This window comes from Nannospalax galili, unplaced genomic scaffold (assembly GCF_000622305.1).
Source record: "Nannospalax galili isolate Female #2095 unplaced genomic scaffold, S.galili_v1.0 scaffold280, whole genome shotgun sequence".
In the NCBI taxonomy this organism is placed as follows: domain Eukaryota; kingdom Metazoa; phylum Chordata; class Mammalia; order Rodentia; family Spalacidae; genus Nannospalax; species Nannospalax galili.
In genome coordinates, this window is record NW_008347808.1 from 5,449,388 (window position 1) to 5,465,301 (window position 15,914).

Below are 15,914 nucleotides of genomic sequence, written 5' to 3' on the forward strand. Positions count from 1 at the left end.
TGGTTTTGGAGTTGCAGGTAAAAGGTGCAGCAGTCTGACAGGAGAGAGAAGACACTGTGACTTCCAGCTGGATTATTACTTTGCCCCTCCATAACTCCAGCAATCTCTGCATGCCTATGAAGCTGTATTTGAAATCTGATGGGAGGTAGGATGTACACTCGAGGACAGAGCATGGAGTCAGGTCTAGATGCAAATTCATACTCTAATCACTATGTGAGTTTGCACCAATTATTTTGATCACTCTGAGTCTCAGTTTCCTCATAGCTGAAATAGCCATAATAGAACCTCATACAGAAGTTAATGAGAAAGGCTGTCACATAGGAGATGAATGGTAAACTAATATTCTCCACCCATATTGCCTTCTAGTTATCTGTGTGACCCTGAACATCCCTTTCTCTGGGGGAGGTACCATACACAATGAGACAGCTAACCCTGCCTGAATTACTGTGTTGGAAAAATGCACTTGCTTGTCTAGCAACATGTCTGACCACACTCCTTTTTAATTCCTCTTACTCCAATAGGAGATCATTAACTCATTCCATCAACAAATATTTATTGAAAGCTTATTGTGTGACAGACACCACTCTCGATGTTGAAGATAAAGCAAAACTAGACAAAAATCTCTGCCATTATGGAACTGATATTTTATTTGTGGGTGCTGAGGAATCTCACAATCAGTAAATGAATAATATGTTATATGGTAATAGAGGGACTAGAATATGGTAGGAAGTTAGTCAAGAAGAGATTTTTAAAAATTGTATTGAATTTTTATGAGCTTGATTCAACATATTTTGATCATATTTATACCCCTCCCCTCTTATATACCCCCTTCTGGTTTTCATGTACTCTGTCATATATATTAAGGCCTAGCAAGTCAAATTTGTGTCCTCAAATGACCTTCAGTGTGTATGGTTAACCTATCTAGTGTCACACTCTGAACTCACACTGGGGGATATCTAAGTACACAAACTTGACTCAATAGGCCTTAACATAGATGACAGAATGCATGAAATCTGGTGGGGAGGCTATGGGGGTTTCAGATAGAGGAGAGGGGGCCTAAATATGATTAAGAAGTATGAAACACACAAAAGTTCAATAAAAATATACATAGAAAAAGAAAGCAACTCTCCTTCTCCCAGTAGTTATTGTTTGCCAATCGTTTCTCAGCTAAAGTTGGAGCTTCTTACCCACTTCCCCAAGTCTATGCTGGGGTTTTGTCTGGTTTGAGCTTGCATTAGTCTTGCACATGAAGAAGAGACTTTTTTTAATCAGGTGGAGCTTTAGAAAAGACCTGTAGGAAACAGGCTTCCAGGAAGAAGGAAATACAGAAGAAAAGAGTCTTAAACTGTACTCCATTCATTTAAGGAATCTCAAAGGGCCTAATGTATTTGGAGCATGGTAAGCAAGGTAAACAGTGTTAGGAGAGGAGCCCAGTGAAGCAGTGGGCAATCAGACAAGCTAGGTCAAAGCAAGCACTCAGGGCAAAGTAGAGAGCCACGAGGGGATTTGAAGTAGAGGAGTGGGACCATCTGACTTAACGTATGTATTATTATGTTCCAGAAACCCTGACAAATAGATTCTGAAGGAGTTTAGGATATGTCACTCCCACCCCCCACACACACTCTAAATATGCTACTTTGGCTTCAAAGTGGAGATAGCTCATGACCAACAATTTAAGGGAGGGGTTTTCTTTGAACTTTTCTGAAGAAAAGTATATCCTCCAAAAGGACCTCAATTGTCATGAATCACTTCCCTGGTAATCGCACCAATCATGAAAGACTAAATTGCTATCACTGGAGAGAAGCCTAGAGTTTAGTACCATATCCAGATGAACTTCAGAGATGGCCACCATTCTGAGGGTCAGTTCATTTTTCTTTTTCTTTTCCTTTTTTTTGCGGTCTTTTTGAAACAAGGTCTCCCTGTAGTCCCAGGAGGCCTGGAACTCACTATGTAGACCAGGTTGACCTTGAAATCTCAGAGATCCACCTGCCTCTGCCTCCCAACTGCTGGGACTACAGGTGTGCGCCACCACGCCCCGCTTCAATTAATTTTTCTTATAAAAACATTTATTCTCCTTTAGTTGCCTACATCTCCCTCCCCCTCCCTTATGATGAGGGTAGATAAGTATCTAGATCTCACTGCATATTCGATATTCATTTTTCACTTATGTTGATGCCTCAGTGCACAGCAAACCTTTTATATTCAGGTTTTTTCCTGCTAATCTGCCTGGTGAGAGTTTATTTAGTAGACTCAATTATTGAGAGCCTTAAGAGAGTAGAGTAAAATTCTTCTTTCTCCTAAGCATCCCATTAAGCAAAGCCATCTTGCAAAGTATATATTATCAAAGTATATATTGTCATCTCCATTTTCCATATGAGAAAACTGAGGCTCTGTAAAACAAGTAAATCTTACTTGTCTTAAATCACATAACTGAGAAATAAATAAGCTGAGATGTAAATGAGGATCTATGTCCCAAAGCCCATGTTCCTCTCAAATATCTGTTATCACTAAGTGGATCATAGTCACTGCTCTGATCTCTATGTCAATTATTTATTCTACAGATTAACCATAGTTAACAAATATTTAATTTCAGTCCTGACCCAATTCTTTAGCACACTGCACTCAGTTGGTGGACATTCAGAGGCTCTCAACATTTTTTTTTTCCTTTTTCTTTGTTCACTTTGTTATCCATGTAGGCGTTGAATTCTCTGGATCAAGCGATTCTTTTCAACCTTCCAAGTAACTGAGACTGCAAGCATGCACCACCATACCTGACCTGTCAACTTATTTAGCATTGCTGTTCAGGGCTTGCCAACTTATATTATTTCAATATTATGCCCAGACAAACAAATGTAGGAAGTGAAATTTAATGGGAAATGACAATGAGGGATTTGAGGATGTAGTTTAGTGGTAAAGTGCTTACCTAGCATGTACAAGGCCCTGAGTTCAATTCCCAGCATTGCAAAAAGAGAAAGGCTGCTGTGTTTCTATAAGTAGCAATGGAATGTAATCTCTCATGATCATTGACATATCCCATTTTGTCAAAACCTCTCTTCTGATCTTATATTCTCCTCCTGATACTGTTTTCTTCGTCCCAAGCAACAGACACTTCCTGGCCTTAAAAAAAAATGAAAAAGGAAAGAAAAGTCAATGAGTTACCCCAAGCCAATTATATCTGAATCATTAGCTAAAAAAACCCCAAACACCCACAGATTCTTGTTATGTAACCCAGGTTTTCTATAACTCAAGGTCCTCCTGCCTCAGCTTTATAGTGCTGGGACTGAAAGCATGTACCATGACACCTGATGATTATCTGCTTTTCTGGATTATCTGAAACTCTAACAGGAGCACAAGAGTAATTTTTCCAGAGGCAGAAGAGATGGCTCGTTGGTTAAGAGCACTTCCTGCTCTTGAAGAGGATCCAAATTCAGTTTCCAACATTCTTATTAGGCAGCTCACAATCACCTGTAACTCTACCTCCAGGGAATCTGATGCCCTTTTCTGCCCTCTGTGGGCATTCACATGCACATGTGCATGCACATGTGTGTGTGCACACATACACACACCCACAAATAAAGACATATTTTTTAATAAAGAGCAATTGTCCAGTTATGGGATGTTTTTTGGTGGTCTTACAATGGGAACCAAGGCCTTGTGCAGGGCAGGCTTGTGCTCTACTACTACGCTACAATTCCCCAGCCCTATGATGTGCTTTCATATTCTTTCTATCTTTCCATGTGTGTTACGGAAGCATATGTGTCTGGGAACAGCAAAACAGAAAAGGCATGATTCTTACAACCAAGAAACTTAGTTTAGTGGTGAGAAAACAATATGAAACATTTTATTTAAACAGGATGTGCTATGTGATATCATTGAGGTATGTATGTTCAAGGTGGAATGAAAGTACAAATGAAAATCTGGAGTGAATTGCAAGACCATGCTAAAGAGACTATTTAAATGGATTATTGGAAGCTTTATCAGTTTTTCAAGGTGCGAAACATTTCTGGTAAAGAAAGTAGCTTGGGTAAATGTGCAGAGGTGTGGCAAGGGAGAGTGAATTTAACAGTGTGGAAACATGGCTTCTGTGCATGGTGTTAGAAGAAAATGTTGGAGAGGTAGATTATAGGTTTGCTAAGGAGCCTATATCTTGTCTTTTATAGTACATAGGCTCAGACTAGTAAGGTAAATGACGGATAAGGACAGTATTGGAGACCGGAGGAAAAGGAGGGAGATAGCTGTGTAGAACTTGATTATTCATGCTTATCTCAAAGGGGCAGTTCTAGCTGGGTGTAACTTTATGGGAATGTGGATCCAATGTTAACAGTTTTTGTGATTTTTTTTAAATTAGGAAAGCAGGAAAGCTGCATTCTAAAATGTGAAACTTCTAGATTTCTAAAAGCTAGAATTGAATTTGCTTTTAAATTCCAAGCTTTAGATGATATTGCACCAAGCACAGCACATCTGTTTGCTGGATGTGGCCTACAGGTTATCATTTTGAGGCCTGCACTGTAGGGGACAAGGCACTGTGGAAACAAAGAAGCAAATTAAAGCAATACATTATAGCACATACACAACACATTAAGAAAAGAAAACTTGTGGGCTAGGGGTGTAGCTCAGTGGTAGTGTGCATGCCTAGCTTGTGTAAGCCCTAGGTTCCATCCCCAGCTCTGCAATAACATTATTAATAATAATTATCATAACCACATACATTCCTCACTGTACTGTCTCACTGCAATATTTCTAAAGCATATAAAGCCATATGTTTTCTTTTGGTGAATCAAAGTGAGGTTCTGGGTCAAATGCAATTCCCAAGTCTTCTGAGGGCAATGGTGCAAACTGTCTCAGTCGAGTTGTTAAAAGAAGCGACAGTAAGATGTCTCAGTAGGTAAAGCACTTGCTGCTCTATGATGCAAACCCAATGACATGACTTTGATCCTGGGAACTCCCGTAAAGGTGGAAGGCAAGAACCAACTCCATAAGGTTGTCTTCTGACCTCTGTGTGCCCTCAGTGGCATATGAGCCCCCCCCATTATATAGAGACACACAATAATAATAATATTAAAAATGATGCTTTAAAAAAGATTAAAAAGATAAAAAGGTAGAACATGGGAAGCTGAGACCAGTAAAACCAGTGAGACCCCTGAACAGCTTTACCACTACCACTGCTACCACGGTCAGGAGATGGCTGTCATATATTTTTTTTTCATTTTAGAGGAAGAAGAGGCAGCCTCTTTAAACCACATATGCAATAAAGTCAACATACCCAGTGATGAAGCAGATAAAGCACAATGTAATAGCTGTTACAGTTTAAAGCCTTCATTTTACAGTTGGAGAAACTAAGCCAAGTGCTTCCACCCCCACCCTCCTTAAAAACAACATACTGCTTTGCTTGGAGTGACCCCACAAACTAGTGGCAGCGTCAAGTCTTCAAACTCCTGGTCTAGCATTCTTTCCAATAATCCTAGCTGTGATAATTAAGGTAAATCAGTCTGGCGGTTTTCCTAGCATCTAGAATTCCTGGTCTCGACAAGCAGGACTTGAGAGCTGCTGTTGCAAGTCTTTCTTTTCCCCCTTAATCTGTATGCGGATGAGATTCTTTGCAAACTTTCTGTTTCATGGGTAAAGGTTAGAAAGAGGACAAAAAGATATTTGTGAAGCACTGAGACTATTCACAAGGGTATAAAGGAAAACTTGTCTGTGCCTGATATATTTAAAGCTTATGACCCCTGTGCTCTTGGGACTGACCTCCTGGTCACGTGCTTTTGGCTTACTTTTTTCTTCTTTTGTCTTCTTTTCTATATTTCTCTGTGTTTTTCTTCTCTCTTATCAGCCTAGGTCTTAGGCTTACCCTTAAGTGCTCTGGGGCATCACTGAGCCACCTCAGTGGCATTTACTATGCTTGTTTCAAGTCAATAAAAATTGCTAATTATTTATTTCTCAATTACGTGGAAATGAGTGTGCCTACTGGCTAAAAAAGTGTACACTTGCTTTGCTACAGTTACTTAGCTCTCTAAAATCCGGGACTAGTAAGTCTTGTCAGTTGTGACTCTTGACAACTAATCTTTTCCATCCTTTATTTCCAGGTCTATTGTTCTGACATTTTCCATTTTTTTTCTGAGTCCGTTTCTGATTGGTGCAGCTGTTAAAGATGCTGCAGTTGTAGCAGCAGTGTACATCTGGAACATTTGGCTGACTTGTTGAACTTCCCCCAGGGAGTACTCCAGGGGAAGCATGGGAAGGGTGGAGAGGCCAGAACAGTTGCCTGCAAGTAGAGATGCCAATAGTGTCTGGCCATTCTGTGGACCACCCTTGTAAAACTTCACCTCATTGTGACCCTCAGTTTCCCCACCTGCTCCTTGAAGGCGCATGTTCCTTCAAAAGCTCTGCAGCCCTGGAAGAAGAGAAACATCTGCCTGTGGATTCTCTCATACAGCACTTTCTGCATTGTAAAAGGGATCAATGCATATCTGTTGAACGACTTCATAGACCAAAAAAAATCCTAGGAAACTGTTTTACCTTTGAAGGGCAACACCACTTCAATTTCATTTGGGACCGGGCGCCCTCTCTCTGCTTAGACTGCCCCCAGACTCACTCCAGGAGTGAGGCTGCCTGATTCCCAGCCTCTTAGGCTCCTGGGCTCCTAGGTCTCCTTTTCTTCTGGCGAGCCATTGAATTGCAAACACAGCAGGCATGGTTTCATTCCAAACCCTGAACTGTTTTAATTAGTTTAACGTCTGTTAAACGCTTTGAAGATTGAAAGCAACAGATAAGTACTGGATGATGTTATTAGCAACTGCAGTTAATTGCAAACATTTCTATTAATGCTAGCTTCTGCCTCCTTTTCTTTGCTCTACTTTCTTTCCAAGGTTCCCAAATTCTTCTCAGCCTCCCCCTCCTTCCCTCCCCCATGCTGGCGCTGAAGGGTTAAACCGGGGTGGAGTCCAGAGATGAACGACAGCCGTAGTCACCAACTGAAACGGGGCAAGCGGGAAGAGTTGGGTGGGGCTGCCAGGCGGAGGCGAACCCCCACGCCCCCAGGCCCCGCCCCGCGGCTGGAGGTCGGAGCGGAACAGCAGGGGGCGGGGCGCCGAGGCCTGGCAGGCCCGGTGGTTGGGCGTCCCCGCAGCCCCTTGAGGCACGGGGCGGGTCTGTGCGGACCTCCTCCCTCATTCCCTCGCGGGCCGCGCTGCCCCTCTCTCCCGCCCCTCCTCCTCCCTTTCCCACCCCTCGGAGTGGAGCTGCACATGCGGCTGCTCCCTGTTCTGTCCCGCCCAGCCACCGTCGCTCTGGAACGGGTCCTTGCAGCCCCCAGCCGATGGCAGGACAGTAGCCGCCTGTCAGGGGTCGTGAACGGCTGAGGCAGAGGCAGAGGCTCCCGGGCCTCAGAGAGTGGCTGTCTCGGGAGGCCATGGGCTACCCTGAGGTAGAGCGTAGGGAACCCCTGCCTGCGGCAGCGCCACGGGAGCGGGGCAGCCAGGGCTGCGGCTGTCGCGGGGCCCCTGCTCGGGCGGGCGAAGGGAACAGCTGCCGGCTCTTCCTGGGTTTCTTTGGCCTCTCGCTGGCCCTCCACCTGCTGACGCTCTGCTGCTACCTAGAGTTGCGGTCCGAATTGCGGCGGGAGCGGGGAGCCGAGTCCCGCCTTGGCGGCCCGGGCGCTCCTGGCACCTCTGGCACCCTAAGTCGCCCCGGTAACCTCGACCCCGTGGGTCCCATCACCCGCCACCTCGAGCAGCCCTCCCTTCAGCAGCAGCCCTTGGAACCGGGAGAAGCTCCACTCTCCCCTGAGTCCCAGGACCGGCACCAGGTGAGTCACCCAGGAGGGGGGCGGCGGCGGCCCCCTCCTCTGCTAGGTAGGGCGGGGGCCGCGGGCCAGGCCCGGGGGACTCTGGCGCCGGGAGCCAAGTTCCAGGGCAGGACCTGGGAGGGGAGGGGGCCGGCGAGCCCGGAGAGGTTGTCCCGGGCAGGTTGTCCTCAGACCCTGGTTCGGCTCCTCCAGACCCCCTCAGGTCCCTCGCACTCAGAAAACTTCGCCTGCACGCGCCGCCCCCGGCTTCGGCTGCTTTGGGGAGAAGTTGGCTGCGCTCGGGTCCTGGCCGGTGAGGAGGTGCCCGTGCCGCCCCCCTGGCCGGGTAACGGCGAGCAGCTTGGCCCTTGCGCCTGTGAGGTTCTCTGCCCGCGGTGCTTGTCTCTTCGTGTCCCGAGCCTATGCCAGCACTAGCAGGCTCCTCTTTGGAGTTGGAACTGTAAACAGCTGCAATAAGTGTTCCACGCCTGTTGAGACGACTTTTAGTCATACTCTGAGCGCGGGGTCCTTGTGCGCTGACCAGAACACGGGCTTGTTCACACTTACCTGCAATTTGACACTGATTGTCCTCGGCGGGCGTTCTAGTAAAGATCAGCGCCCCTGAGGAATTCTGGTAGAAATATGCCGTCTTGCTAGACAACTTCTGAACAGCAATTTAAACAATCTATGGAAATAAAACTCACCCTTTGCATGCCGGTTCTGACTCCTTTTGATGGAGTAGGGAGCAGTGGGAAAAGTAGGCGTCAAGAGTTTTCATTACTGCTGCTTAGGAACAGGAAGCTACAATGGAATGAATAATCACTGAAAGTCATGTATCTTTAGCAGCTTTAAAAAATATGTAGGGTGTTTGTGTCCTTACTAGCAAACCGTAGCTTTGGTTGGGTTCCTCAGTTTTTCCCATTCTTTGTTCAAGTAAATGTAGTGCACTTGATAGTATTATCTTGGCTGCCATAGTTGGCCTTTCCTGAGAAACTTTGGCAAACCTTTCAAAAATCTTATTAATGGTGAATTTGTACCTCTTGGAGAAGAGGGTGAATTGTACAAATTACTTCTTCGAGGCATTGAAGTCTTCTGTATTTACTGCCACATTCAGGGGCATTGTCATAACTCTTCAAACCTTGTTGGTGCTACTTGACCTACAAAGTTGTACACTTTAGACAGTGTTACCTCATTCATGATAATACTGTGATGTTAAGACTGACATTTTACTTATTTATAGTGTGCTTTATAAAATTGTTCCAAACCTTAAAATGTCTTTCAGACACACTCCAGCTTATATAACAGCTTATCAAAGAAGAGAATCAGCAGACATGCTTCTTCTCATACTTGAAACTTTAAACGCTGTAGCTAAATGAAAATTAACTGAATCCTGGTTCCTTTATCTACACCCCCCACCCCCAGTGTTCAGTAGAAACACTTAGCAGCTGCACATTGATATTCTGTGAATAGATGAGGGAATTCAACTTTTTTAGACAAATGGTGGCCAAGACATTTTGGCATTCAGGATAGACAGCCCTGTTTATAGACTGAGGATTAGCAGGACAGCTGTACTCTTGGGCTTCTGTGATGGCATGGGACTTTCACAGGTCTGTAATGGCATTTAGTTGCCTGCACTTTTTGTAACATTAAAATGCTTCTATGTTTCGACACTGCTTCTTAACTGCTGTCCTTTCTTCTTTCTATTTTAGTCTTTTTGAGCAGTAGAAGCAATGATACTGGCTTTTCACATTTCTTGGCATCAGTTTGGAACTGGAGTGTTTCAGAGTTGTAAGGTACTATCTGAGTCTGTTTTATTGATTTCTTTGGAGAACACATAGGCCCAGAGGGGGAAGTAACTGCTCCAAGATAGCATAACTTGAACCAAAACTAGGATGCACTTGCTCTTTTAATTCCCAGTTTAGTGCCCATTCCCCCATAGCATAGTATCTACTGAGGATTTGTTGTGAGGAAGGTGGGAGGGGGGCAATAGGTTGGAGCTCCAAGGTCGACTTTTTGCAGAGCAGAGGGTTCAGATCTGTCATTCTCTTCTACTCTCCCAACATTTTGACCAGACTAAGTTGAATCATGTATTCTTTATTTATAATGAACTTCACTTTCAAGAGAATTGGACTATACTTTGAAGGAATTTTAGCGCAGATTCCACTTGTATCTCTTGAGGGTATTAGTTTTAATATATAAGTAAATAAATAAATAAATAAATGAAAAGTTAATTGGCTAATAGAGTTAAATTGATATGCTATATCTTGGGTAAAAGTTCCAGTGCCCTGGTGCACCCTCTGCTGGCTTTGAAGTGACATTTAATTGTAGTATCTGCTGACAGTCAAGATTCTAAGTTGTGCTGACAGATTCTGATTCATAAATAAGGAAGTAAACAGTTTTGTGGGACTTGGCCACGTAGGTCATATTTTAATATTTTAGTTTTTCAACATAAATAGTTGCTGTTACAGCAACTCTTGACAGGACCAGAGAGAAAAATATGCACCCTCCAGTGGGCAATACATCTAGGTTTCCTACCAGGATATTTGGAAAGAGTAGAGGCAAGCTGATAAAATTAAGTTGTAGTGACAGAGGTACAGAGGTACTTCATCATGTAAGGTCATGTATTTGGGCAAAGGAAATCTACCCATGTTTATGAGGTGATTGGGCTGTGGGTTGGACTTAAGAAAGGACTCTAGTAATCATCATGGGTCTATGTACGCCATATTTCATTAAAAACAAAACAAAACAAAACAAAAAACAACCCAGGATGCAGAAGGAATTTAGGACTCAAAGCAGGAAGATCAACAAATTTCTCCAAGGTAAGTGTTAGAAAAGTCTCCCAAGTAGGGACATAGTTGCTGATGGTAAAAAGTGGAAGGATCACATCAGAGTTTCTGAAACCATAGCTGTGTCCTTCAGCTGGAGGAGATAAGTATCTGTATTTGGAAACTTGATAAAAAAGATGATATTAAGGGCTAGAGACATATCAGTAGTGTATTAATTTGACATCAAATATAAAAAAATAAAATCATTGGATCATTCTGTATAGAAGAAGGTCAGGTCATTATATTCCTCAAAGGTCAAGTATGTGATAAATCCTAGGAATGTGTTAACAAAAATGAAATCTCTTGTCTTCTCCATATAGAAGACCAAAAGCGAACTTTTGCCTGCAATCAGACAGAAAATTTTGGTGACTTCTCTTCAAGAAAAAGCTAGCAGCTGATTTATGAAAGTCCCCAGAAATCCAATTAAATTGATCAAAAGGATGGAGGGATTTTCTAGTAGTTTTTTTGGTCTGGCGAGAGAACTAGACGTCTTTAGAGAGAGGTATGATTCAAGTCCTCCAAATAATGATAAAGATAAGTATGGTTAATACATTGGTGTATTTAATTATCTAAGCTCAATAATACAAAGTTCTTTGTGTTAGACATAATATTAAGTGTTAGATGTCTTTTAATGCTTGATAAAGTTATTTAGAGAGAGAGAGAGAGAGAGAGAGAGAGAGAGAAAGGCAGGCAGACACAAATAAAGGTAGAATATCATTTAACTCATTGCCCCAAGTGATAATCTAAACTGTGGTAGACTAATAAGAATTTAAGACTGTTGGAGATATTTGATATGTATTCCTAATTATTTGAGGTGTTATCATAGAAGCCAGCTTTAATATTCTTTAGAAATATTTTAGTACAACTGTATAGATCATTAGTGCACCAAGATTTGACATTCCTTATGGCTGTTTGGTCAAAAAATAGCTAGGAATCAGTCAAGGTAATTTAAGATGAACAATAACAGATAATCCCACAAATTGGAGACACTGGATCCAGGAGGAATAGATTTTTTATGGGTTTAAATCCAGACTTTTCAATGTGTTACTCAAGGCTTTTGATGAACTGGTTTCATTATATCCATCTCATTTTCCCTCTCATTAATTTTGCTCCTGCAAGTCACCCAGCATATCCTCTTTTGGGATTACTCGGTACTTGTTATTGATGTTGATATTAATAAATTGCCTGTCTTTACATTAGAACTCATCAGAAATCGATCATATTTATTGTCTTCATGATATATAACATAAAACTAGTTACAGTTAAGCACTCAAATAATTGTTGAGTTAAATAGTATTTTTTATTATTATTTCTCAGGTCTTGTTAAGCCTATGAATAAATAAATAAATGAATAAATAAATAATTCTTCTGGTAATGTTTCACCAGTTTCCAAAATAATTAGAAAGTGAAATGGAAAAGAGGAGTCCTAACCATGTGATCCATTTCCTAGTTTCACACCTTCCCTCTGAGATGACAAAAAAAGCTTTTTATAATATATTGTTTGATGTTTTATTTGCTTTTAGCTCTTATCTTTCTCTCTTAGATCTTGTGAAAAATGATCTGTAATTTATCTGTAACTACCTTATAGAGAGGGTCTCTTTATACTAGAGAATTTCTGAAGCTATCTAATTCCCAAGAATATTACCAAGAGAAGCTTTGTGCTTTTGTCTGTGGGATAGCCATCAGAGGGGACTGTCTTTATCTGATTCCTCTGTAAGTACCCAGCAGTTTCTCATTTCTATTCTTTTTCTTTTTATTTATATTTTATTGAGTATAACACAAATACAGAAAAGCATAACACATCATAATTGTACCATTGGATGAAATATCACGAAGTGAATACTCATGTTGCTCGTACCTAGGTCAAGAAATGGAATATTTCTAACATTCCTCAGTCCCTTAATTGTGCCCCATCTTTATCACTATATCATCTTCACTCTCCAAAGTTAATGACTGTCCTGGCTTCTAATATCAGAGATAATTCTGTCTATTTTTGAACTATACGTAAATGAAATCAGACAAATGTATTTTTTCGAGTCTGGTATTTTTTTCACCAACACTGTATTTCTCATATCTGTTATGTTACATACACTGATAGTTGGTTTTTTTTTTTTTTGGTCTTTTTGAGACAGGGTCTCCCTGTAGCCCCAGCTGTCCTGGAACTCACTATGTAGACCAGGCTGGCCTTGACTCACAGAGATCTGCCTGCCTCCTGAGTGCTGGGATTAAAGGCGTGCGCCACCACACCCGGCACACTGATAGTTTTTAAAATTTTTTGTATATTCTGTTGTTGCAATATATCATAATTAAAAATTCATTGTATTGTTAATAAATATGTATTTTATTTTCTGTTTGGAGTTATTATGCATAATGATATTACAGATATTATTGTACATGGTTTTTGGTTCCAAGTATTTGAATTTGTTTTGACTAGAGACCTAGGATTAGAGTTTCTGGGTCATGAGGAATGCATATATTTTGACATTATTGATGATAGTTTTTCTAAGTGATTGACAATTTGTATTCTCACTAGTAATGTAAGAGAATCTCAGTTGTTCCATATCTTGCAATCACAGCCATTCTGGTGGGTGGTTTTGTAGTGCTGTCTTGTGATTTATTGTTGTATTATGCTGTTGAAGATTGAACCCAGGGCTTCAGACATGCTAAGTAAGCAATTCTACCTTAACCCTATTTTAAGTGACATATCTCAAAAGACTAATGAAGTTGTACCCTTTTTTGTATGCTATTATCAATTTGGATATCTTCTGTGGAGTGCTCATACAAGTTCTTTTGTGTATATTTTACTGTCAAATTGTTGTATTCTTACAGATTTCTTATATAATTCTTTTTCTCAATATATTCTTATTGAATTTTTGTGCATTTCATACAATACATCTTAATCCTATTTAGACTCCCTTCCCTGTCTGCACCCCATAGACTACCCACTAGATTTATGCATTCTGTCATATATGTTAAGAGAATTATTTTATTTTTGTGTGTTTATGTATGTGTGTGCACGTGTGTGTGTGTGTGTTTGTGTGTGTGTACTCATGCGTGCAAAGGCCAAAAGAAGGGTCCACTGGAGCTAGAGTTACAGGTGATATGAGTTACATGTGGTTGTGAACTGCCCAACATGGGTGATGGGAAACTCAGATTCTTTGCAAGAGCACAGTGCTCTTTACTGCTGAACTATCTCTTTAGCCTTAGAATTCTTTATACTCCATGGAAATGGAGTTTTCTTTTAGTTTGCCAAAAATTCCTAAATTTGTGCCTTTCTATTATAGTATCCTTTGATGAACAGAGGTCTTTAATTTTAAAGTGTCAAAATTTTCAACATTTTTTCCCCATGTATACTGTTTTTGTATCTTATTTAAGAAACATTTTCCAGGACTGGAGAGATTGCTCAGTGGTTAAGGGCACTTTCTCCTCTTCCAGATGACTAAAGTTTGGTTCTCAACACCCATGTCAGGTGGCTCACAACCATCTGTATCTTCAATTCCAAAGGATTTGAAACATCTTCTGGACTCCACAGGCATACACACATGGGATAAATTTACACAGACACACACAGAGACATAAATAAAAACAATAAAAACCAACTCTTTTAAAAATGAAATATTGGGTGGCTGAAATTTGGGAGAATGTTAAACCAAAGGTCTAAAAATGAAATATTTTCTAATCTTGAGATCATTCGATATGCTTACGTATTATCATTTAGAAGCTTCATCTTTTGCCATTTATAGTTAGATCTATAAGCCACCTGCAATTGATTTTGTGTATGGTAAGATATGGAGGTCAGGCTTCATATTATTCCATATAAATATTCCACTGATCTAGTTATATTTATTATAAAGGTGTTTTCTCTACTTCTCTACATTGTTAACTTCTTCATACATCAATTATTTATGTATATGCAAGATTGTTTCTGAGCTGCTAATTCTATTCTTCTGTTCAGTTTCTCATTAGTCCATTTTCTGTTGTAACAAAATTATTGAGGTTAGATACTAACGGAGATTATTTAGGTAATTTTGGAGATTCAAAGGCATCTGTTCAGCTTTAGTCAGGTCACCCTTGGCTGGATAACAACATGGTGGAGAAAGAAAAAAAAACACATGCAGAAAAGGGAATTTTGCATGGAATGACCTAATTTCATAGCAACCTACCCTGTAAGAACTAATATTCTTTATGAGAAAAGGGTACTTCTGAAGGCAGTGCCCCTAGTGACCCAGTTACCTTGCACTAGGTTCTACCTCTAAAAGTTCTACCATGTCAACACTACCAAACTGAGTACCAATTCTTCATCACATGAATCCTTGGGAGACAAAACCACAATCAGATCATAGCACACCGCTATGTGTTAGTGTTAGTCACTGGACCCTATAAGCTCTTACTCACTGGGAAAGCAAGTCCTTTTAGCTTGTTCCTATTCTCTTTGCCCTTTCCATTTTCACATATATTTTAGAATCAGCTTTTCATGTTCCTTAGGAAAAGAAAAGCCTCCGGGGGATTTTTATTTTGGTTGCATTGAATTTAAAAATCAATTTAGAAGTCACATATCTACAATATCCAATCTTTTAATCCATGGACATGGTATACCCCTCCATTTCATTCACCAGTTTTCCTAGAAATACTTTCTTTCTGTATGGAGGTTTTCCAAAGTATGTGATTTTGTTTTTGATGCCATTGTGGATGTTATTTATGATGATGTTGTGGTTCACCATATAGACTGTATTTCAGAATTCAGGGGTATGCCTACAAGTACTGAGAAGACAGAACTCAGATGGGGGTGCTCCTTTCAGTTTTCCTTGGTTGAATAAAACTCAGCAGAAAAAAAAGCTTCATTTCAGAATGGCTTACATCCACTGACTAACCAGTATAGAGCTATAAATGACTTCATCTTTCTTTCAAACTAGGAAACTTTGAAGAGTCATACCAGCCATACCAGCATATGAACTCATTATAAATTTGGTTATGGAAATTTGGGGGTTGAATTTTTCCTTATCTTGAATATATGTTGATCTCCAAAGCACTGTCTAATAAAAGACCTGCATGGTAGTCTAAGACCTTAAGCCAACTTTATAGGAAAGCCAACATGAGAGCTAAATAATTTTTTTTGGTCTTTTTGAGAGCTAAATAACTTTAAATTTAACTTTAACTGCTTCTTGCTGATGTTTACAAATTTAGTTTAATTTTATATTTTGATTTTTGCATCTAGAAGTTTGCTGAGTGCATTTATTGATACTTATCATTTATTTGCATGTTCTTTTGGATTTCCCACATGTCTATGAAACTGAAAAATATCTTGA

General features: G+C 40.6%; 1 protein-coding gene across 2 annotated transcripts in view; it reads left to right on the forward strand.

Moving 5' to 3' along the window:
- The first annotated feature begins 7,168 nt into the window (after nucleotides 1-7,168).
- The window catches only part of Eda (ectodysplasin A), a 434,058-nt gene continuing 425,312 nt past the window's right edge, over nucleotides 7,169-15,914 (forward strand). The window contains exon 1 of one of the 2 annotated variants that reach the window (XM_008844375.3): nucleotides 7,169-7,804. In XM_008844375.3, coding sequence (XP_008842597.1) covers nucleotides 7,409-7,804 — 396 coding nt within the window. In that variant the 5' untranslated portion in view covers nucleotides 7,169-7,408. The remainder of the gene's footprint in view (nucleotides 7,805-15,914) is intronic. The other variant, XM_008844376.3, reaches the window with a different exon arrangement.